Below are 21,972 nucleotides of genomic sequence, written 5' to 3' on the forward strand. Positions count from 1 at the left end.
CTCAGTTTCTAAATGATCAGATCAGCTTGTCTATCTCAGTCATAAATGAAAATGTTGCTCGTGAAATAGCTTGTTAATAATACCTTTAATAGAATATTTAACTCCCTTTTTAAAGAGACAGTATTTGGCCAGTGGGCTGACTCCGTGCATTAAAGTTTTTGCAGCTAAGCTTACATACATACATAAAACTCACATTGTAGGAGAGAATCAACTACTTCAAGTTACAGTTAGATCTCCACAGGTGCATGATGGTATATATAAACTTATATGCGCATGTATACACATGCACTCAAAAGCAAAAAAAGGACAGTATTTGGTAATATTAGATAACAATAACAGATAAGTTACTGCAATAGAACAGTTACTTGAAAGAATTATACTGTTTGCTTATAGCAAAAAGCTTTCAGTGTTTCTTGAGTTGACCCCCAAATGACCTCGTGAATACAGTTCTGCTTTATGAGATGATTTCAAAAGATCACAGTTTGTTTCTTTGGTGTATACTCTACAGTTCTAGCTCTAGTCCAAAACATGTCAAACCTGTAGAGGATGTGGGCTGGGGAAGATGGGTCAAGTGGGTCTCACAGTGTCTGACAGGTGTACCCATAGGTGCATTCATGAATGCACATAGACACACACAGTGTATAAAACAGTCTTTGTTTTGATTGTAGGAAGTGGAACAACTAAGAATGGAACGCCTGCAGATCGATGAACAGCTGCGACAGATTGGTATGGGTTTCAGACCTTCTTCCACCAGAGGGCCTGAAAAAGAGAAAGGATATGCCACTGATGAAAGTACCGTCTCTTCTGTACAAGGTTCTAGGTCTTATAGTGGAAGAGGCAGAGGTCGTCGGGGCCCTAATTACACCTCCGGTTATGGTAAAAAGAACATTGTTTTATTTCTGTAATAGTGTGTGTAGTAGTGATTCTAGTTTAGACGCTGCATACATTTTGGGTGAAAGGTAGTTGTGAGGTGTATGTCCCATTGATGTGACATACTAGCAACAGTGAAAGGTGTATAGTTTACAAATAGTTACACAACACACGATTTTTAATTATGGTTATGGTAGATTATAATAAGTATGTATAAAGAGTGAATGGAAATATAGCTTGTGTTCCAACTGATGTGGTTTCATACATTTCCTGTAGAATCCTAGTGTACTTACTGCTATCTGTAAGATGAGCACAAATGAAAAAATAGACTAATAACTAGACCAGTGTTGCATATAATAAAGCTTCAGCAGCTTTGAAATAGACTTTGCTGATTTGGCTGGTTTGAGTGTTTTAGTGCCTTGTATGCAACCATTTTGTCTAGTAACATTTCTTGAAAATGAAGGCTTAGCTTAAAAAGATAGTTAACCTTCTGTCATGAGCATTTTTATAAGCTGTATTTTTACTTGGAAGCTGGGGCCTAGGGTAGGAACAGATCAGTGGATCCTATGGTAGTCAACAATTCTCTAATCATAAATTCTCATTTATTCTTGTTTAGCTTTGGAGTTGTTCCATCTTTCTCCATTTGGACTTGGATATTAGCTGTGACCTGATCTCCTGCCCATCCCTCTTCATTTGCCTTTTCTGTTCTTTTCCTCTCTCCTCCCTATGTCATCTTGTTTTGAGAAAATACTTGCGAACCTAGACCAAAGTAGGAAGCATTTACAGAAAGTAGAGGTGAATTGAGGTTTGCACCATGCAGGTTCAGATCTAGACTTCTTTTTAACTAAGGAATCTAATGATGTAGTACACCGGTACTCTTTCACCTGTTGTGCAGGTGGAAGGCTAAGTATCCCTTCTCTTTAGTACTGCAACTTTATGTTCAAGTATTTCATTTCCTTGATGTATTTTTGTTTTCATAACGTGGTATTGAAGTTTGCAAATAAAATTCCAATAAAGTCTAGAGTGTTCAGTGTGTAAAAGACGAAGAATTGTAAGCTAATGCTGTATTTCCTAAAGTATATTTAATGCCAGTAATTAAGTATATTTGCATTTTTTAAATCCTGAATTAACAATCAGATATGGCTTTTGTATAGCAAGAGGGAAAAGCCATTGAACAGATTGATTAGTATCTGAGGACTCTGCTTATTGATAAAGGGAGGCACCCTGGTAAGGTGACTGAGGAGTAGATAAGGAATGTATGAAAAATGGCAAAGGTAATCATTTTAGAAAATGGTGTACAGATCCTTCAGTAGTGGCAGACAGGTTTGTGGAACTAGAAACTTTATGTTTTAGTAAAGGACTGACTTTTATTACAGCTGTTCTTGCGTACTTTCAAAAGGACTAGGCAGTAAAAACATTTTATAAGAAGTAGAGACTATAGACCATTTCTAAAGTATTACTAAATTTAGTTTGAATCTTAAAAGTTTATTACATCTTGGTTATAATAAAGCATTTTTTTTTAAAGATTTATTTTTTTTTTATCATACCCACTGTAGCTGTCTTCAGACACACCAGAAGAGGGCATCAGATCTCATTACAGATGGTTGTGAGCCATCATGTGGTTGCTAGGGTTTGAACTCAGGACCTCTGGAAGAGCAGTCAGTGCTCTTAACCACTGAGCCATCTCTCCAGCCCATAATAAAGCATTTTTAATGTGCACTTTAATCACACAACCATTTAAATCGGTGGGAAGCATCTTGATCAGAGTGATAGACATTGTAGAGAAAAGCTTGATTTTGGGATTTAGCTAAAAGCACATTGTGATTGTGAGTGTCATGGCTCATTTTTAAAAGCTTTTCTGGTATTTCTTTCCTTGTATCCTTCTTGTACAACAAGATTGAGATGTCGAAATGGCTATATTGTTTTCAGCAGAACAATAATTACTAACTGATAGCCTAGCCACCTAGAGGCATGACCAACACAGCTTTATTGACCATTGTTTTTGTACTGGGCTAGCCTCGTACACATCAGCTGGACTGCAGGAGTTTTGTTCTGTTTTGCCTTTTGGAGGTTTAATAGAATCTGCTTGCCTGACATTTTCAGGCTTATGACCGCCTGCCTCTAGTTTTAAAATGCCACTGATGTCACAGCCCTCATTCTGCTATCTCTATGACATGAGGTTTTAAAGACCCATGAACTAGTTTAGGCTCACCTAAATATTTTAGGGCAGTCTTTTCATCTCATGGTGTAACCTTATACTTGACTTTTTATGATCATAAAGCATGAATATTAGCCAGGTCATCAACAATGGGTGTGGGTGTGTGTGTGTGTGTGTGTGTGTGAGAGAGAGAGAGAGAGAGAGAGAGAGAGAGAGAGAGAGAGAGAGAGAGAGAGATTGAGATTAGTCTGACAAAATACTGAATTTAGGTAGTTTAAAGACTAATTTCCTTTATCCCTTGGTAAGATAAAATAGTAGACTTATTACATTTTAGTCCAGTTTTGTTTCACTATTCCTTAGATAGTGACAGTACTAAAGTGTTTTTTTCATTTGTACAAGTAATTGTTAAATGGGCACTTTATTCTCTTCTATGTGGCCTCATTCCTAACAACCACTTGAGTGAAAAACTGGATTTTTTTCCCTAAAGTGTTTTTCATCTTTTCCTCTGTAATCTGTATATGTAGAGTCCTTTTTTCCTACACCTTAATTTTGTTTCAGTGTTTTACTACTACTGTTAAATGCTTGCGTAGATGAAATACAACTAATTTTTAGGTATTTCTTGAAATCATTTGTGGAAGTTTAGCCATTTAAACTTCAAAATGATTTAACAAAGTCACTCATTAAAAGACAATTTCTGCATATTATGACATATTTGGATTTAATAAGCTTTACCTTTTAACAGACTGTTTCATTGTATATCTGTAGAGGGAAATGTTGAGAAAAGTAACTCATGACAATACGAGAAGGTCTGGGATTCTGATTTCAGTTAAATGGGTGTGAATTTAGAAACCACCTTCTAGAGTAAATAATTATGTTAATTTCATTTCAGTACGCAATGTCTTCTGTTCTTAGGTAGTAGGTATTGTCTCAGAAACATCGTCATTATACTAATCTGTGGCAATAGGAGAAAACATTTTATGTATTATATAACAAGTAAATTCCTAACTTTTAAGATCAGCCACAAGCAGTGTTATGATTTGAGAGAAATTAAAATGCGTGAGACAAAATACCCTCAAGTCAGTAATAATGGAAACACTATTAAAATGTTTTTTAAATGTCATTAAATTTATTTTTAGATATTGGGTAACATTGTACTAATGATTTAAGCTATCAATTTAAAAATGGGCAGAAACCTTTACATTAAGTGCATTTTCATGTATACATTTTTTTCTTATAGTTTAGTTGAATCTGATAATTATATTTAAAATAAACTTAAAGCTTTTAGTTTTGCTCTTTTTGGAGCAATTACTGTGCTTATGTAAATGGTACTTAACACACACTATTTTGAAAATTGTTTTTAGCATTTTTGTTTATGTGCATCTAATTGGCTTATATGTTGTCTTTTTCCAAAGGTACAAATTCTGAGCTGTCTAACCCCTCCGAAACAGAATCTGAGCGTAAAGATGAGCTGAGTGATTGGTCATTGGCAGGAGAAGATGATCGAGAGACTCGACATCAGCGAGACAGCAGGAGACGCCCAGGAGGAAGAGGCAGAAGTGTTTCTGGGGGACGAGGTCGTGGTGGACCACGTGGTGGCAAATCCTCCATCAGTTCTGGTAGTCTTTTACATACTATGTCCGCACTCATGCTTCGTAAACCATATAATCTTACAGAAGTTAGTTCTTCTCTCAGGGCCACACATCTTTGGAAGTTCGTGACTCAGCTTGCTATCTTAGAGAAAATGGTAGACTGTATAGCACTTAATATAGGAAATGTGTAGAGTAATTCCCTATAAAGGTTTCCTTAAGAATGTGTAGGTCAGAACTTTTAGTTGGCTTTGATAATCATGTTTATCCCTTCTCCTTTTGAGGTCTTTGGTAATTAGGTAATGCTTTCCATGTTCTCCCCAAAATTTTTTGCTACACTTTGAGAAAAGAGACAGATGTGGACTCAATTCTTTAGAACATTTTATTGAGTAATTGAACCATAAAGAGAAATTGAACCATAAAGAGGGACTGGAAAGGTGGCTTAGCACCTTAAGTTACCACTGTTGGAGAGAGTTAAGCTCCTAGCACCCACCATGGGCTGGTCACAACCCTTAGCTCTAGCTCTGGAGGATCTGCTGCCCTCTGTGGCTTCTCTGAGCATCTGCACATGGCGGGTGTGTGGGTGTACCATATGTCCATAGGTACAGTGTAGAGATGACCAAAGACTCCATATGTTCAAGGCTGTGTTGGCTGTGACCATTGGATTGTGTTTTATCATGGAATAGTAACCGTTAACAGAGTTCTCTTTCTGAATAGAATAGGCAAAAGGAGAGGGTTTCCAGGAATACATGGATTAGATTATTTTGCAACATTGTGTGTTACCATTATTACTTGTCTTTTAAGAAGTCATATTTAATATTTATAACTATTAAATGTCTCATTTAAAATCATATTTTAAGTCTTAGCGCAGTCTGTGCATATTAAAAATACACATACAAAAACAGGAGCAAATCAGCCTCAAATGAAGGGAAGTATTTGGCTCTAATTGGATCACAATTTTCATTGAGCCCTAAGTTTAATTTTATTTAGGAAATTTTAACTTAGCTTTTTCAGAAAATAAGTTTTGTATTAAAATGCACTGTAAATTGTACTATTAAATAATTTTATGGAATTGCAAAAATGTATTTTACCTAGTGTTTATGATTTATAGAAAATTTAGTATCTTTTGCTAAGACACTAGCTTGCTAACTTACGAAGGAAAACTTAGGAGTAATCGTGATTAGGTGAATTTCTTCTGTATTTTGAATGTTGGAAGCAGTAGATGCACATAGGTAAGATGGGCGCTTTTCTTTTCATTTGTATCTTGACACTGTTCTGACTTCATCCCATGGTTTGTTTTTTAAGTTGGATTATAAATTAGGTGTTTCAGTGTTGTCCTTTCTGTAGCCAGTTACAATTCTAGACTGAGTTAGATGCCTGTATGGACTTGTTTTGGTTGCTTCAGTTCATACTTAACTAATGCTTCTGAGGTCTTGGGTGCAGGTGATTTATTTTCTTTTATTTGGAATAGTCTATTAACACAGAATAACAGGCAGTCACCTTAAACATGTAAGAGGAACAGTAGTCCTCTTAGAATCATGACATGATTTTTTTCTCTTTTTCTCTTCATTTTTATTTTTCTACTCTTTGGATAGGATTAAGTTAAGAGTGGGAGTGCCATAATTAGTAGGTAGTGTAATATTTTCTGATATAGTCATCCTTCACTATCCATGGGGGGGATTGGTCTCAAGAACCCCCATAAATTTTTTTTTAAATTTTTTAATTCTTTATGAAAAATATATTAGCGATCTTTGCATTGCTGTTGTATATCATTTTATATCAACTCTAGATTACTTATATCTAATACTGTGAAAATGCTGTGTAAATAGTTTACATTTATTTGTGAGACAAAAATAGAGAAAAACAGAACCATACATGTTTAATATATGTTCGTTCCCCTATAGTTTTGATCTCATTTGAAGATGTAGATAGAGACTTACGTTTTTATAAACAATTCAAAGGAGACATTAGGAAACTTACGAAGTTAGCGTATTTTCTTGATTTACAATTTTTCATTCCCATTAAAATTTTATTTAATCATCTTTATTACTTTCCAGATAAATTAGTGTTAAGAGAACTTTTTTATATCAGACCTATATTTTTATTGGGGGGTATTGGAGTTACTTACAATTAGTGTATATAGTTCAGTAGATAAAGCATTCTTAACTGATGTCCTCTTAAATGAATATTTCTTGCCTCTGACATGAATATAGTGCTCAAAGATCCAGACAGCAATCCATACAGCTTACTTGATAATACAGAATCAGATCAGACTGCAGACACTGACGCCAGCGAATCTCACCACAGTACTAACCGTCGTAGGCGGTCTCGTAGACGAAGGACTGATGAAGATGCTGTTCTGATGGATGGAATGACTGAATCTGATACAGCCTCAGTTAATGAGAATGGGCTAGGTATGTAAGCATTTAGGGAAGAGGTGTGTGTGTGTGACTGCCTTACTGATAATGGATGAAGCTTTTTTTGGTATAGAATTCACCAGTGGTTTTTTTAGTGTTTTCTTTAAATGAGGGGATATAGCTGCTTGTCTTGGGGACTAGTTTTCATATTTGTCAGACTATCTGAACTGGGAGGATTCTTTAAAGTGCCCTTTCATACCATTAAATCAATCTAAATACTCGGTTTAAATATCTACTGTCTACAAATAAAACTTAACTGTTTTAGTCCCTCCCCCTTTAACAATTACAGTACATTTTTGTGGGGGCTGCAAAGATGTATTTATTATTAAGGGACTAAAATGTCATTAACTTGGGAGACCCAAGATGTGTTGGAGAGAAATCTTATATTCTTGAATGATGGTGGTAGTTTCAATTACATGGCAATTTGCTTTATTGTGAGTTAAAGCCCTCTTAATTTCCAGAGGGCAGTGCTTTATGCTGCAAAAATGTATATAATTCTTTGTCAGTATTGTATGCTTTATCTTTGATGTTTAATTAAAAGTTTCTCTTTCCCTTCCTTGTATAAGGAAAGAAAATTTTTGTTTGTTCTTTTTTGTTTATTTTTTGTCAGAATAGTTGATGGTAAACTTTGCAATTACAGATGATAGTGAAAAAAAACCCCAGCGACGCAATCGTAGCCGCAGGCGTCGTTTCAGGGGTCAGGCAGAAGATAGACAGCCAGGTAACTTGAGTGGGCCTGTTGGTGTCAGGTCACAAGCATGAAAAATGTCATGTGTCTGCATTCTAAATATAGCTACATGTTCACATGTGTGTATACTTTGAGAATTTGCATTGCCTAATTTATTCAACTAATAATGCTGCTCAAGAAAATGCATTCTTCCTTCACAGTATAAATGTTTAGTATCTAGTCTTAAGTGAACTAATGTTGTGTCTTAATTTCTTATATGGAAATAATTTCAATACCTTTACTGTATTCAGTTGGCAGATTCTTCACATTTAAGATGGGGACTGCCATTGCAGGGACTATGGTGTGAATTTGTTGAGGCTGATTGGCAAAGCTGGGCAATTTAACATGGTGCCTGCTTACTATATACATCGGGTGTCTCATTTGGTGGGAATTAGAATACTCAAAAATTTAAAATTGTAGAAGTGTCTTTTTCTTTAAAAAAGGATGCATGTTAATGTTTGTGTTACTGTAGTGTGGTGCTTTTTCTTTGACACATACTAACCATTCAAATGGTATTTACTTAGTTCCATTCAGTATTTTATGTTGTCTTAAGTTTTGGTAACTGGAAAAAAGCTCGTCTGCTATGTCTCTTATTTTGAACACAATTCACTTCTGATGTACAGAGAATCACTGTATATTCACCATGAAGAAACTGTGTACAGTAGAAATAAACCCCTTTCAAACCAACCAATTTTTTGCATTCTTTCCAAAACATACTCTTTAATGTGTTTCCCCCAGATAATATACAATGTACATCTTGATGCAGAAGTTGTGCAGACATTTGGGAATCGAGTAAAGGCCATTATTTCCCGTTACGAAGAGTTTGTGTTTAAAAGTTAGAAGGATATGTAAAAAGAACTAAACACTATCAAAGATAGTGTCCAGAAAATTTGTTTTCCCTTATATTCCTTTTCCTTCTTAATGTTAGAGATGCATTTGAGTTGAAGAGGTCATGAATTTCAGCTTTGAAAGTAGCACAGCAGTGAATGTTTTTTGTCCCTATTTTGCTAGTTAGAAAATTCAGGCTATCTGTATGGGCTCACTAACTTGGAATGACTTTCAACATAACTTAAGCCAGTGATCATGTGTATAGACACAAAAACTATTGAAACAGGATTTCTTCTATAAAGTCAGATGGTTTTGAATGGCATTAACTAAAATGACTAATTTGTAGTTTTGGTGTTTTTCACAGTGATAGGCTGTTGCATACTATATCTGATTTGTTTTCCCTGTTCTTAGGAGCCATTGTGTTTTCTTGTCAAACTCCTTTATTTCCAACCCCTCTTCTCGGAAGTTTCTTGTTTCCAGCAGCGGTCGGGAGACAGCTGATGGTTGTTTTCCTTTGGCTAAAATGTCTAGTTGTTCTTACATCTATGTAAATTAGCCATTGAGTAGTCTTTCTTCTACCTAGACAACATGACTCTCTGGTGGTCTCCAGTGATTCTTAAGCACAGGGTCTCTTAAGCCCTGGTCCTGATTGATTGTGCCATAAAATTACCTAGACTTTTTTTCTTGAAATTTAAATTTCTATTGAAGTTTAAGGGGCTGTATTGCATAAGAACTCTAAAGTTTCTTAACTGGTTCTCTTTTATTTGGGGGCAAGGAACAGAACTAAGTGCCACTTGCTCAACTTGGGCTAATAACTACAAAGTTTTTTTTCTGTATAGGAATAGTTGAGAGCACCTAAGCACTGTTTGCCCACATTTAAATTGAGCACCATATTTGCTTGTGCAGCAGCATCCTGATGTAGATGCATTTCTCCAGGTGTCACCTGAGGTCTGCACTACGAAAACAATATTCTTTGGAGTGTTACCCCCACCTATGGTTACAGTCATTCTCAGGACAGAGAATGGGACAGGGTCATTCTTTGTCCCCTTGTAGAATAGACAAAATTCTGGTAGGATATACTAATCACTCAGCATAGCACTAAACATGTTTGTAAATTTCTCGGCAGTGATAGTAAAATAAGAAACCATTTAAAGGCTTCACAATGAACATTCCTTATAATTTTGAAGGAAAGCAACTTTAGATTTCAAATATCTGTACTTTTCTAATAAAGTTTTGATTCAAGATGCTTAATTTTAAAGTTCCATTAAGTAATGAGTTACTAGAAAGTTCTTCAATTTTTAATTTAGGACATGCATTATTAAGGAAAATAAGATTCAGTCTTTTACTATATCAAACTATTTTGTTAGCTGCATGTGTTATGAATCTAGTGGACCAATTCTACCAAGACACAGTGACTTTAAATAATGTACAATTGACTTGATTTTTAATTTCTAATTCAGGGCTGTCTTTAACCTAGTCTGTGAGAAAATAATACAAAATTAAGAATTTTGAGTTTCAAGTCCTGAGGCCAGTGTTGTACTAATACATTTATTAGAATGACAGATAGGGTTTAGTTTGCTCCCTAATTCATTACTTTATTTATCTCATGTTTCAGACCTAGCAAGATAGCAAAGTTGATGGGACTGCATCTCTCTTTATAGTGTTCTTTTCCCACCCTAATGAGTAAGGGTCCACTACATGTTTAGGAATGTGGTTTATTGTCTTAATTTGCCTATACGTCCTTAGAGTCAGAACATCAGGTAGTTTAAATACTGTCTAGCATGAAATGTTAGGAAAGCACCAGAAAATAACAACACACTTGAACACCTTGATTGTGCTGTTTTCCTGGGGCAGAGAGATAACCAAAAAATACAAAGCTTTCAAATTTGTAATCACCTCGCTATGATTTGAATCACCGTTGCCCCTGTCCCCATTACTGCAAACACCTTCTGCACTTAGAACACTGCACTCTCAGTGCTCATTCTTGGTGGTGGGTTGCTATACCACATTTGTCCCACAACCAGATAAACCAGGATTTAGCTGGATTCCTGGGAAAAGGGACGTCAGTCTAGATTTCCTCAGGTTCCAGCTGAAAGGATTTTTCTATTGGTAGTACTAAAATCATAGGCACATTTTTTTCAAGCTTTGCTTTTGTTCAGAGGTGGGTACCCAGCGTAAAACTTTGAAATTGGGTGACCCACCACTAATTTACTTTATAGTGAAATTATTCTTTATCCATAATAGAAATTAGAAATATTTTTCAACACCTGTAATTTTTTTCTCATCTTTAACAGTCACAGTTGCAGATTATATTTCTAGAGCTGAGTCTCAGAGCAGACAAAGAAACCTCCCAAGGGAAACTTTGGCTAAAAACAAGAAAGAAATGGTAAGGAGACTTTAACCTGTAGGGTTTTTGTTTTGCTTTTTATTACTTCCGTATTGTTTAGATTTATTTATTTTTTTTACTTAATTGCTGTATGGTCAGTTGTTTCCCTTAAGAGATAAGATTTTAAAGAAGAACCTTGCTTCTATCCCAGGCCCCTGATAAATGAAGATATGCATGCTTGAGCCTGAGACCTTTGCCAGATAGATAGCACTTGAGTAGTTCCTTGATTTGATAATTAGAAGGCTGTGTACCTCTTGTCAGTAGTGGGAATAGACCTTTTAAGTTTCATTTGTATTAAATGTTTTCAGTGATTAAAACATGAGTTTCAAAAAGGTGAGTAAAATGACTGATTGTTGTTCTACTTGCTGTATTAAACTCTTTTACACCATTTATATAGTGAGCTTCCCAATGGTTATAATACTAGTTAAAGGTTTCATTGAACAGTGCAGGTGCTTTCTGTGAAGTGGGCACTCATAGGTACTAGAAATAATGTAGTTTTAAAACCCTGATACTAGAGTGCATTGGTATTTGTTTTAAATGTAAAATGCTTTCTTTATAACATGAAAGTTATTCTATTTTTAAAGCTAATGTTTATAGTTATTTTCCTCCTCAGCTACAGAGTTTCTTTATAAAGATGTTGAAAAAGTTGTCTCCCTTTGACAGGCAAAAGATGTGATTGAAGAGCATGGTCCATCAGAAAAGGCAATAAATGGTCCAACTAGCGCTTCTGGCGATGAAATTCCTAAGCTACCGCGTACTCCAGGAGAAGAAAAGACTAAAACCTTAAAAGAAGAGAGCACTCAAGAAGCAGCAGTCCTGAATGGTGTTTCATAACTGAAGGAAGTTCCTAGTTTACAGTTCTTTTACATTACAGTTACAATAGTGCTTGTACAAGCTTGCCAAAGATAGAATACGGATCGCCAGTCTTACATCGCACTTTCAGTTCCTCCATTTGGAATTCAGAAAGGGGAGGGATCCTGACGAAATCATATGTTAAACATACTTTGACACCTACTGTGTTAAAAATATATCATCAGATGTGCCTTGAGAATAGTATATGTAACATTAAAAAAAAGTTGCTGGCTATAGGAAATGTTATTTTGTTTTCAAAATATGGCAGAGATGGGGGGAGGTGGGTGGGGTGGGGTCCCTAACGTAATATTCTTTATGAAAGCATTAGCTGCTTTTGTTACATTTTTAATAATATGCAACCACTTCTTCACCTGAGGAAAACTAGAATGAAGCAGTCTAAAATATTTTGCACTGAATTGTAATTTCATTAGTTTAGTCTGGAAACTGGTCTGTTTAATGTGTTTTTTAAATGCTGTTTGTAGAGGCAATTCTGCAGACCACTGGAAATACATGTTAACTCATCTGCAGGGATACTGGGTGATATTGGCAGTGACTGTTCTACATTGAGGCTTTGTTTGGTTTATTTATTAAAGTGTACAGTATTTAAAAATCAAACATAGCTTTAGTTGAAACACTAAGCTGATTAGTCATGTCCATTCAGACATAGCCTGAACTACTGAAAAGATCAATTTCCAGAAGGTTTATTCTGTATAAACTACATGTTTAGTCTTCAGTAGAGTATCTTTCACATTTTCTTTCTACCCTTTTTTTTCCTTTTTTCCCCCCCTTTTTTGATTTTGGTTGTTTGATGTGCAATATGTTTTTGTATGCAGGTAGTAAAATAAACTTTGATCTTCCATTTGCTGATTTTTAACTTTCTACTTTTTATGCCAATTGTTTGAAAGTAGGAGTACTTGAGGCCTAGAATAGATAGCATTCTTCGATTGCTTTTCAGAAGCATTTGTTTCTCAGATCTAGTGTTAAAATCTAACCATTTTATCATTTGTAATGGACCCTCCAAAGTTAACACTTAAGTTTTGGCTAGTAAACGATTCAGGAAATGTATAATGTCTTTGCCATTGGAGAAACATCTTTGTATTAAATTCTAATCAAAGGCGATTTGTGGGAGATAATATAATGGGAGGCAGAAGATAAGCTTTTCACTTTTGCCTTTAGTTCTTTATTAAAAACTATTTTTAAAGTATGGTAAGCAGTTTTTAATAGGCCAATAATGTGCTTTTTGAGTGATAAATCATTTTGAAGGTTTTCGTACCAGTGATTGAAAATGAGTAATTAAAAGTTTAAAGAGCTTTCATTCAGAAGACTTAATTTTATTAAGCAATTTTCAGGTGGAAGTTTAATGATAAAATGTATATTATTCCTGTGGTTGTAAATCAAATGAAATAATTTATGGGCTTAGGGTTTTGCTCCCACTGGACACGTGCTTTGTGTCATTTGAAGGGGATTTTTTTTATGTGCATAATTTGTTAATTATGTCCATAAAAATGTTGAACTTGTTTTATAAGTGAGAGATAATTCACATATAGTTACAAATGGGCCATTGTTCATTAGATGTGTGTGTAGTGGTAGCCTATCACTTAAATTCTAGTTGATATTGACACGCACTGATACTAGATTTAAAAAAAGAAAACTCTATAAAGTCCACATAACAGAACTTAGAAGTGAGTTATGTATAGTTACATTCTTCCACTCTGTGTAGAACATGGTAGAATGGATTCAATAACCATAACCTCATTTTCAGAGTATTGAAAAAAAAGTTAAATAATTGGTTTCTTAATTACTTGGTTCTGTGTACATTGGTCACGAATTTAACCATGAATTGTTGGACATAGAGAATTTTGGGACTTGACATGTTTTACCAGTCAGCTACATCCCTAGCCCACAAAGAATTTTAATTCCCAGGCTGGGAAACATGATGCTAAGAAAGTATAGTTTTATTGTTTTATCCATGTCAAAATCCCTAAGATCTTTTTTTTTTTTGTCATAAAGATTAGACTATCTTAAAACTCAAGTACAGCTGAAACACTTGAGGAACAGGATTTATTTAGTAATGAGTCTTTAAGAGCTGAGATTTCATTATCTGAAAATAACCACCCAGTGACTTAACCCAGTAGGCACCAAAGAATTCTAAGATTTTGGCCTTTTTCTTTGCCTTACAGATGGGTTAGTCAGTTTTATTTAGTGTCCCCAGAAGTAACCTGTCTATTCAGGTTGCCTTTTGGTGTTTTCTCTGCCAGCCTTGATAAATTGAGCAAAACCCCTCACCTCTAGTACATACTACACAAAATGTGAAGGCAGAAAAGTGTATTCCAAAAGGGTGTGTGTGCAGCCCAAAGCACTGAAGTATGTAGACACCATGGGATTCTATGTAAACCTGAACTGATTGTGAAGTAGGAATGCAGATTATGGTAGGGTCAAAAATGATGTGGTTTTCCTGAAATTTCTTAGGGGGAGAAAAGTCCAAGTAGAGATGCAAAAAATAAATTTCTAATTTGAAATTCAGCAGCATGTCAGTCCAGTGGGTTCTTAGTAATTTACTTGAGGTGTTGCAGAGTCAAAGGCAAGGGATCTTGATTAAATGAGTTACTCTTAGAAAGTGCAGGTGATGATATACTGGACTTTTAAAGCAGAACTCAGACACATCAGGCACAGAGAGAGAAGTGAGAAGCACTAACTAGGTGGTTCAACTAGGCCAGAACAGCTGCAACAGTTGACTGCAATTTGACTTGGGCATTGTAGCTGGAGGAAAGTCTTGAGAAGTTAAGACCTCAAGACCATTCCAGTTTGCCTATGGCTCAAGTAATTAGGATCCCTAAAGATTTAAGTATGTGGTGTGTGTGTTAAGGAAAAGTAAATAGGAAACTGGCTATGTGTGAAGGCATGGCATGAGTGTGTTACACGTCAGTAAAGAACAAGTCTTTGTAACAGCCCTTAAATGTTAGGCCTAGTAGCTTTTAATGAAATAGTCTTCAACTTGAAAAAGGGAAGCCTACAGAAAATAAAAATTACTATCAAAGAGTTATTCGCTGTGCTCCTTAGTAAGAAAGGCTTTCAATGTTTTGACACACCTGTCTTCTAACAGGCATGCATAGCATTTGACATTCAAAAATATTCATGTCTACAGTGCAGTCCTTTCTGCAGTTAATCAGTGACTTCCTGTGGGCATTTTATAATATGATTTATTTTTCAAAAGCCTGCTTTTAAATTGTAACCAACTCTGCCATATTCTTGTTCACAGAAACATTTAAATTTTTACTTTTCTATGTATGAATGTTTGCCTGTGTGTGTGTGTCTGTGCCATGTGTAGGCCAGAAGATGGTATCAGACCCCTAGAACTGGTCACAGATGATTTGCAGGTGCTACATGGGTGTTAGGGATCAAACTTGGGTCCTGTGAAGAGCAGGCAGGGCATAGTGGATGAGCTATCTTTGTAATCCTGAAACTTTATTAGTTCAAAGGGGTGAATAAAAGGTTAGTAAGCTATGATGCTTTGGATACCCTTACCGTCTGTGGACTCCTTACCTGCTTGCTAACGTAAAGCCCACTTCAATACTCAACATGGTTGGCTCATCATCTCTAATGCCACATGTTGAGATAAGGCAGTAGAATATGTGCTGTGTTTGTTTCTATTTGTAATTTCTCTAATCCTAACTATAGTGGTTGAGTACTGTGTTTCTCAAAACAGGTAAGGCTGTATATGACAAAGTTGAGCTACACTGCTTCCAAGTTTAGTATTATGAAACAAATACATTAAATAAGGCATGTTCAGACAGGAGCATGTAACTAGAGGCTCACCACCTGTTCCCCTAGGAACAATTTTTTTTGTATTTGCTGTGTATAAGAGTTGTGCCTTTGGACCTCTTCCCCCACCCGCACCCCATCAGCATATGGGGATTTGAGAGAGTTAATGCTACATTAGGTCTCTAGAACCCAGTTTTCATCACACTCAGACTTTTAATGATTTTACACAAGGGCGCAAGACAGAAAGTCCCTTGGTGACCTCAAATGAATTACCTTGATTACTTCTGCAAGTCCTCATTGGCTGAAAGTCCACACAGTCTAAAGTGCTGACAGGTTAAATGCTACAGGGACCACTGGCTAGGGACTTCACCTCCTGATCTGTACAGGCCGTTACATACTTCAATAATGGCCTTCAGACTAACTAGGGTGGTTTGTAGTATGTAAAATATTAACAGTTGAGGTTGAAAATCAAAAGCACTTAACTGCTGGCATTAAAGGTGTGTATTACAATTGGCGCTCAAGTTTTAAAATTGAGGGAATTTTACATTCACAAATAAGCTTGGTCATAACTGAGAATCAAAACAGGAATAACTTAGAGAATATTTTCAAGGGACTGGCTAAATAACACAATTAACAGGACCTATACACTGAAAGGTTTCTATTACAATTTTAATATCACTGGGTGTGATGCCAGAGACAAGTGGATCTCCGAGTTCAAGGCCAGAATGGTTTACGTAGCAACTTGCAAGGCAGCTAGAGCTATATAATTGAGACTGTCTCTCTTTTCAAAACTTTGTTTTAATGTATCAAAATCTGAATAGGCCTAAAGTACAGTGTTCAAATATTGGGCCAGTTGTCCCTTGAGTTTTACCTCCCAAAGGTATGAATAGTTGCCTGTCTAAATGGACTGCAGTGGGGTATTCTAAGAGCAAGGCCTTGAAAAGTAAGTGCCAGCTTTGCTAAGTCAGTAATGAACAGCTTATAGTCTAATGTATGTCTGTAATCATAATTTATGGTATTAGTCTTGAAATGCTCAAGTTGGAACAAAATATACCAAGACACTGATTTAGCTTTTGCCAAGAAATTTTCATGAGTTACATCATGAGTTACAGCTCTGAGGCATTTTATTTAAAAACATGCTCATAAGTAGACTAATGGACTTAAAATTCATCAGATTACTTTATTTTTTAGCTTGTCCTTCTAGTAAGTCTTTAGCTTCATTGATTTTGGCTGCTATATAAGGAGATCCTCCTATAGAAGAAAGGGGATGGGGGAGACACAGTTTAGAGAGCACAGATTCTAAATCTTGTCAAAAGCATTTTAAGGATCCCAGGACATAATAGAAATGGTATCTTCTTTTCTAAAAAGCAACTATGATACTATAAATAGGTCACAAAATTACAGGGTAAAATATCAGATCAATGGGAAATGAGGTGTTTTCACACAAAAGTTTACCATTTTTAAGAAACCATAAAGTCTAAAATAGGATTTGGCCCCTTCTGCATACACACTTCTGGAACTCGAAGCTTACTCACTACTTCATATGTGGACAATCCACTGACCTTCCCACGGGCTTCTAAGCTTATGTTGAAAAGACTGCACCACATATTTTAATGCTTCAGTTCTGCGCTCAGTATTAGCTGACCCTTTCTAATGTCATCTAGATTTGCTGTTTACTAATGTGATGGAATAGTGTAGACCTAACCCTATCAAAGAGGGACCATCCAGATCTTCTAGTAGAACGTGTGTGTGGGTATATATGAACTCTACCATTACAGAACACCTCAAGTTACGCAAGCTCAATTCCTTACACTGTGAAGTCACATATTAAACAGTTGTCCTATTTAAATTTGTCAATACCCTTATTATACAAGCAAAAAAATTTGTGCATGACAACAGATTCTTGTGGTCTGCTTAAGGAATCTGTTTTTACCAGTTACAGCTACTTTGAACTGTAACAAAAAAAGCAAATGTAGCTCGTAGGTTTCCAAATAGGTTTCCAAGTGTCCACACCACAATGAATAGATGCCCCTTAAGTTTTCCTTAATTAAAATTTAGACTTGGTTGTGAGTCTAAACAAAAATAATGCAAAACTCAAAAAATAGAGCATAAACTCAATACATAGCCAAGTTGGGGTGTACTTCTTTAAGCCCTGCTTTTGGGGATGAGACAGAGTGGTCATAAGGTTAGGCCAACCTTTGATATATAGCAAGATGTCCTCAAACCAACCAAAATAACTAGTAGTACTTGTAACCTCCATTATTGGAAGACATTCTGTCATAAACACAGAACCTAAAAATAAGTATTTAATATTACTACCAATTACATTGTTCATTACCCCTTTGTCTTGGTGAGACAAGGTGTCACTGCAGAGAATGTGGTCTCATGTGGTGGATTTCATTTAAGACACTCCAGTGTGACAAGTGGGAGACTGCTCACATGCACATTTAGACAGTTACAGTGCCAAGAATTAGATAGTCTATTATAAATTGCAGTCCAGCATACTAATACAAGTTACTTACCCTTGTCTGGGTGGTTTAAGAGCATAATCCGTCGATGAGCATCCCTGATCTTCCCTTTATTGGCAGTAGGGCTAATTTGAAAAGGAAAGCATACTTGTTGCTTTAGTTTACTTAAAAATCACATGAACTATAAAAGGGCCAAATTCAACACCGAGAAACTAGTAAAGCATCAAAACAGTATGAAAAGCTGTATAGAAAACAAATGTAAAATGCATTTTCTAAGAACCAAAAGTGCTTTAAAGAAAAAAAAAACAAAAATGCAGTTGACAAGACAATCTTCAACACTTAATTCCCACACAGTAGAATTTCAGTATAGATCACTCCAGGCACCAGTGAGCATTGTTACAATCTGATACATATGTGAGTTCTATAGGAATGTTAGGCTTAAAGGATGTCCATGAAGTGACATCAAGCTCCTCTGAATGACCATCAGGGTTAGTCTTCTTGGGACAACAGTCCCCAGTAACTACTTTATTCTCAGTTACAATTCTCAAATACTAATAGGAATTACCTTACATCTCATAAGTGAGTAGAAATCTTACCTTACACCTAGTATTAATGCTGCTTCCCGTTTTGTCATTTTGGGTTCAAACCCACCTCTATAGTACCCACCACTGAAGGCCTGAAAAAGAAATTGAATTGGAAGGAAAGACTAATGAAGTAAGTGGAAGGTTGGTTAAATCAGTAAAGAAAATGGTGCATTTCGGGGAGCACTACAGGTGGACTTCTCAAGGCATTTTAGCTTGATAAGTGGTAGCCAACTTAACTGTTATAAGAGGAAACATCACTTCTTGGAACTAAACTGGAAGTGTCTTGAGAACATAAGATGGGGGGAAATGAATGAATGGAAAGCATTCTCATCCATGTTCCAGATAAAAACTTGATCTTCATAAAACAGCAGAACCAAGTTATCAAAAGAAGACCCGGAGATCTTTTATCTACAAGATTCAAGGCATCCACTAAAAGAGGACTTTATGATAGGGGAAATTATGCCACCAGAACCTTAATCTTAGTAGAGATCATGTACACCAAGGTTTTCTGCTACTGCCCAAGCTATCAGTGTCATGACCTCTCGAAGTCCTGAGTAGCGTAGCAGCAGCTGTCTGCATTACACGTAGTTCAGATTCGTTATTAATCACTACGGGTATGATTTTTGAATGCAGTTATAGCTAACATCATTGAAATACTATCCTATGTGACAAAACAGACAAGGGACAGCAGGTGGACAGATACTAAAGTCAACAGCATGTCTATTAAAGTTAATTGTTAGCTATCTTTCATAGTACTAAACCTGTCAAGGTTACCCACCCTCAATTGTCTCATGGGAAAACCAATTTCTAGTGTGGACCATTGCAGGGTTTACAACTCCCCACTGAACTTCATGGACCTGCGGAATTCAGATTACAGGGAAGCTCCAGGCTTCAGATACAGTTAGCAAAAAGGTTGTCTTACAGATTTTGGTAGACTCTGAAAAACTTGTTTTACTTGAGGCTCCACATGCTTCATGGCTTGTAAAACATAACGGCCTAAAACCAAAAGCAACAGAATAAGCAACTTAATCCATAACCAGTCTACTTTTCTTTCACCCCCAAACCATACAAACCTGCAAATCCTGCAGCAGCAATGGTCAATCCGACTGCTACCACTGTACTGGCCTGGTAATGGAAGAAAAGAGTAAATCTTCACTACTATTAATTGCTGCCTATTCTGCATCCAGATTCATTACGGCCTTCATTTTGGTGAAAGGCGGGTTCTTTTTTTTTAAAAGCAGGACTAGGAATGGAACCTAGTGTATCATACAAGCTAGAAAGGCGCCTACCAACTCCAGCCTTTGTCAAAGTTACAACACTTTTATTCTGAGGTGGATCTTGCTAAATTGACCAAGCTGCCAACGAATTTACAATTAGCTCTCTAAGCAGCTGGGATTATACAGAGTCCAGCTCCAGGCCTGCTGGAAGAAACATTTTCCTGATTTCTATTTCTATTGTGCCTTTAAAGTTACTATAAATTGATACACATTGTGCACATTGGTGGACTGCATTTAATGCCAGCAGTTGGGAGACATTGGCAGGTGAATTTAAGTACGTTCTGCGACAGCCAGGACTAAAAAGTGAAACCCTGTTTCAAAAAAAAAAATTAAAACCACTGCAATTTTTATCTACAATATTGTCACGGTATGGGATTATCACTAAGAAGGGTAAGTCATCTTTACCCACAACAGTAAGAGGGGGTGATTTTCCAGTCGTCGGGGATAACTTAACCGGCAGGCACTTGAACCTCATTCTAGTTTAAAAAAAGACCGGTGGAAAGATTTTTTGCTGGATCAGGAAACGGTGCTTGCAAAGGCTTCCTGAAAGATTCCCATAAAGCATTTCCACCGTAAGGAGGGGAGGAGTGCGGTGGTGGTGGTAGTGGTGTAACAGCCCGACCTTCCAGGAGGCGCAAACGTTTGCCTGCAAATAGTGATGATGGGTGTCAGCTGGAGCCACCGGAGGCCGGAGCAAAGGTCTGTCTCCGCATCCGCCCAGGCCAGACAGCGCCCTTTCGGAGCCTGTCAGCGCCGACCACTCACCATGACTCCACTTCGCGGCTCGGCACCGCGGGCTCATCCCAGCGCGAGCCCACCGCCACAGTACGCTTGAGTAGAACGATAGGGCCGAGCCAGCACTGCCGCCACTTCCACAGCGCCGCGCAACACGGCAGGGGCGCCGTAAAGTGCGTCGGAACTGTCGCACAAAGTGCTGCAAAAAGGGGCCCAGCAACTGGGGTTGACTGAAAGGTCGGACCGGGGCGGGACTTGCCATGCCCTCTGCCCTGGACTCCTGACTCGGAAGTCTAATACCCCGCCCTAAAACAGGTTTTCCCGATAAAACATATCTTCCTAACTTTGCTTAATATAGGTTATGTGAAAGTAGCGTTGTTTTTCGGATGAGGCATTAATTTTGTCTTCTGTGCCAGTAGATGTCAAGAAGCCACAAGACCGATCTTCGTACTCTACAGACATCTTTCTTCTTCTGGCTTAGAACGTAGATCTATAAACAGATCCGAAACTATGTGGAAAATTATTTTTTCCAGTCTTAATTCTTTTCATCTCTCTTCCTGATGTCTGCTTCGGACCATGTGGATTTGTTCGATAAAAATACAGCTTCTGCTGTGTGTTCATTGTTTGCTTTTTTCCCTTCTGTTTTAGCCTGACTTACTATTTTTCTAAGTATAAGAATGCTTGTACCTGTATTGGTCACAGCATGTGGTTGGTTGGCTCAAGGATGGCAAATGCACTTGACCAGAATGAAAGTGACTAGGAATTGTCTTTCGGCTCTATGTTGTGAGAATATAAAAGCCTTATGTGATCTCAGGGGAAGCTAGAAACTAAGATAGCTTTACGAACTGTTCTCTGCCAATGAATTCCTGACAGTCCATTTCATTTTATCTTGGCAGTATTTGCCTGCTGCCTTCCCAAGGTTCTCCCTTTTGTAGTCAGAAGTCCTTTATGTGAATGTATCATATTTTGCTTATCTTCCTGTTTCTCATGGCTTGTTTCTGTGGTGTAGCTGTTGAGAATGCCATTTCTGTGGGCATGGGTGCACAGAAACTAGGCTGAGACATTTCCATTCTGTTGGCTAGGTGGGCAGAAATAAAATCCATGCATCCTGTGAGAATCATACCTTTACTTGCTGTCATGACTTGAATATGAACTGTCTCTCAGAGACTCAAGAGAGAGAGAGAGAGAGAGAGAGAGAGAGAGAGAGAGAGAGTGTGTGTGTGTGTGTGTGTGTGTGTGTGTGTTTGTGTGTGTGTTAAAAACTCATGGCAGGGATGTGTTAGAGGTAGAGCTTTGGGAAGGTAACTGGATCACAAGGGCTC

The 21,972-nt window shown here is 37.0% G+C and overlaps 2 protein-coding genes across 11 annotated transcripts in view; one reads left to right on the forward strand and one right to left on the reverse strand.

Moving 5' to 3' along the window:
• The window catches only part of Fxr1 (FMR1 autosomal homolog 1), a 53,350-nt gene extending 40,207 nt beyond the window's left edge, over positions 1-13,143 (forward strand). The window contains exons 12-18 of one of the 9 annotated variants that reach the window (NM_001415069.1): positions 669-726; positions 814-876; positions 4,441-4,644; positions 6,828-7,028; positions 7,672-7,752; positions 10,881-10,972; positions 11,636-13,143. In NM_001415069.1, the coding sequence (NP_001401998.1) occupies positions 669-726; positions 814-876; positions 4,441-4,644; positions 6,828-7,028; positions 7,672-7,752; positions 10,881-10,972; positions 11,636-11,806 (870 nt within the window). In that variant the 3' untranslated portion in view covers positions 11,807-13,143. Of the gene's footprint in view, positions 1-668; positions 877-4,440; positions 4,645-6,827; positions 7,029-7,671; positions 7,753-10,880; positions 10,973-11,635 lie in introns of all 9 variants that reach the window. The other 8 variants (XM_087626254.1, NM_001415068.1, NM_001415070.1 and 5 more) reach the window with 8 other exon arrangements.
• Dnajc19 (DnaJ heat shock protein family (Hsp40) member C19) lies at positions 67-20,806 on the reverse strand. Of its 2 annotated transcripts, none has more exons than NM_001134640.2 (6): positions 20,681-20,806; positions 19,712-19,763; positions 19,561-19,634; positions 18,651-18,730; positions 18,109-18,179; positions 67-759 (listed from the first exon to the last, which is right to left on the reverse strand). In NM_001134640.2, exons 1-6 carry the CDS (start codon positions 20,681-20,683, stop codon positions 503-505), a joined length of 537 nt encoding a protein of 178 aa, NP_001128112.1. In that variant the 5' UTR covers positions 20,684-20,806; the 3' UTR covers positions 67-502. The 2 variants fall into 2 exon arrangements, with proteins under 2 accessions (NP_001128112.1, NP_001426517.1); NM_001439588.1 differs by lacking the exon at positions 67-759 and adding an exon at positions 16,652-16,837.
• Between the last annotated feature and the right edge of the window lie 1,166 nt (positions 20,807-21,972).

The sequence above is a fragment of the Rattus norvegicus genome, chromosome 2 (genome assembly GCF_021556685.1).
Source record: "Rattus norvegicus strain SHRSP/BbbUtx chromosome 2, alternate assembly SHRSP_T2T, whole genome shotgun sequence".
In the NCBI taxonomy this organism is placed as follows: Eukaryota; Metazoa; Chordata; class Mammalia; order Rodentia; family Muridae; genus Rattus; species Rattus norvegicus.

Bases quoted from the DNA above. Each gene is read 5' to 3' on its own strand.
- Dnajc19 (NM_001134640.2), bottom strand. The intron at 18,731-19,560 runs GTAAGACAACCT...TTTCTTTTTCAG, and splicing joins TTCAGAGTCTACCAAAATCT to GCCTTCAGTGGTGGGTACTA. The intron at 18,180-18,650 runs GTAAGATTTCTA...TTTTCAAATTAG, and splicing joins GCATTAATACTAGGTGTAAG to CCCTACTGCCAATAAAGGGA.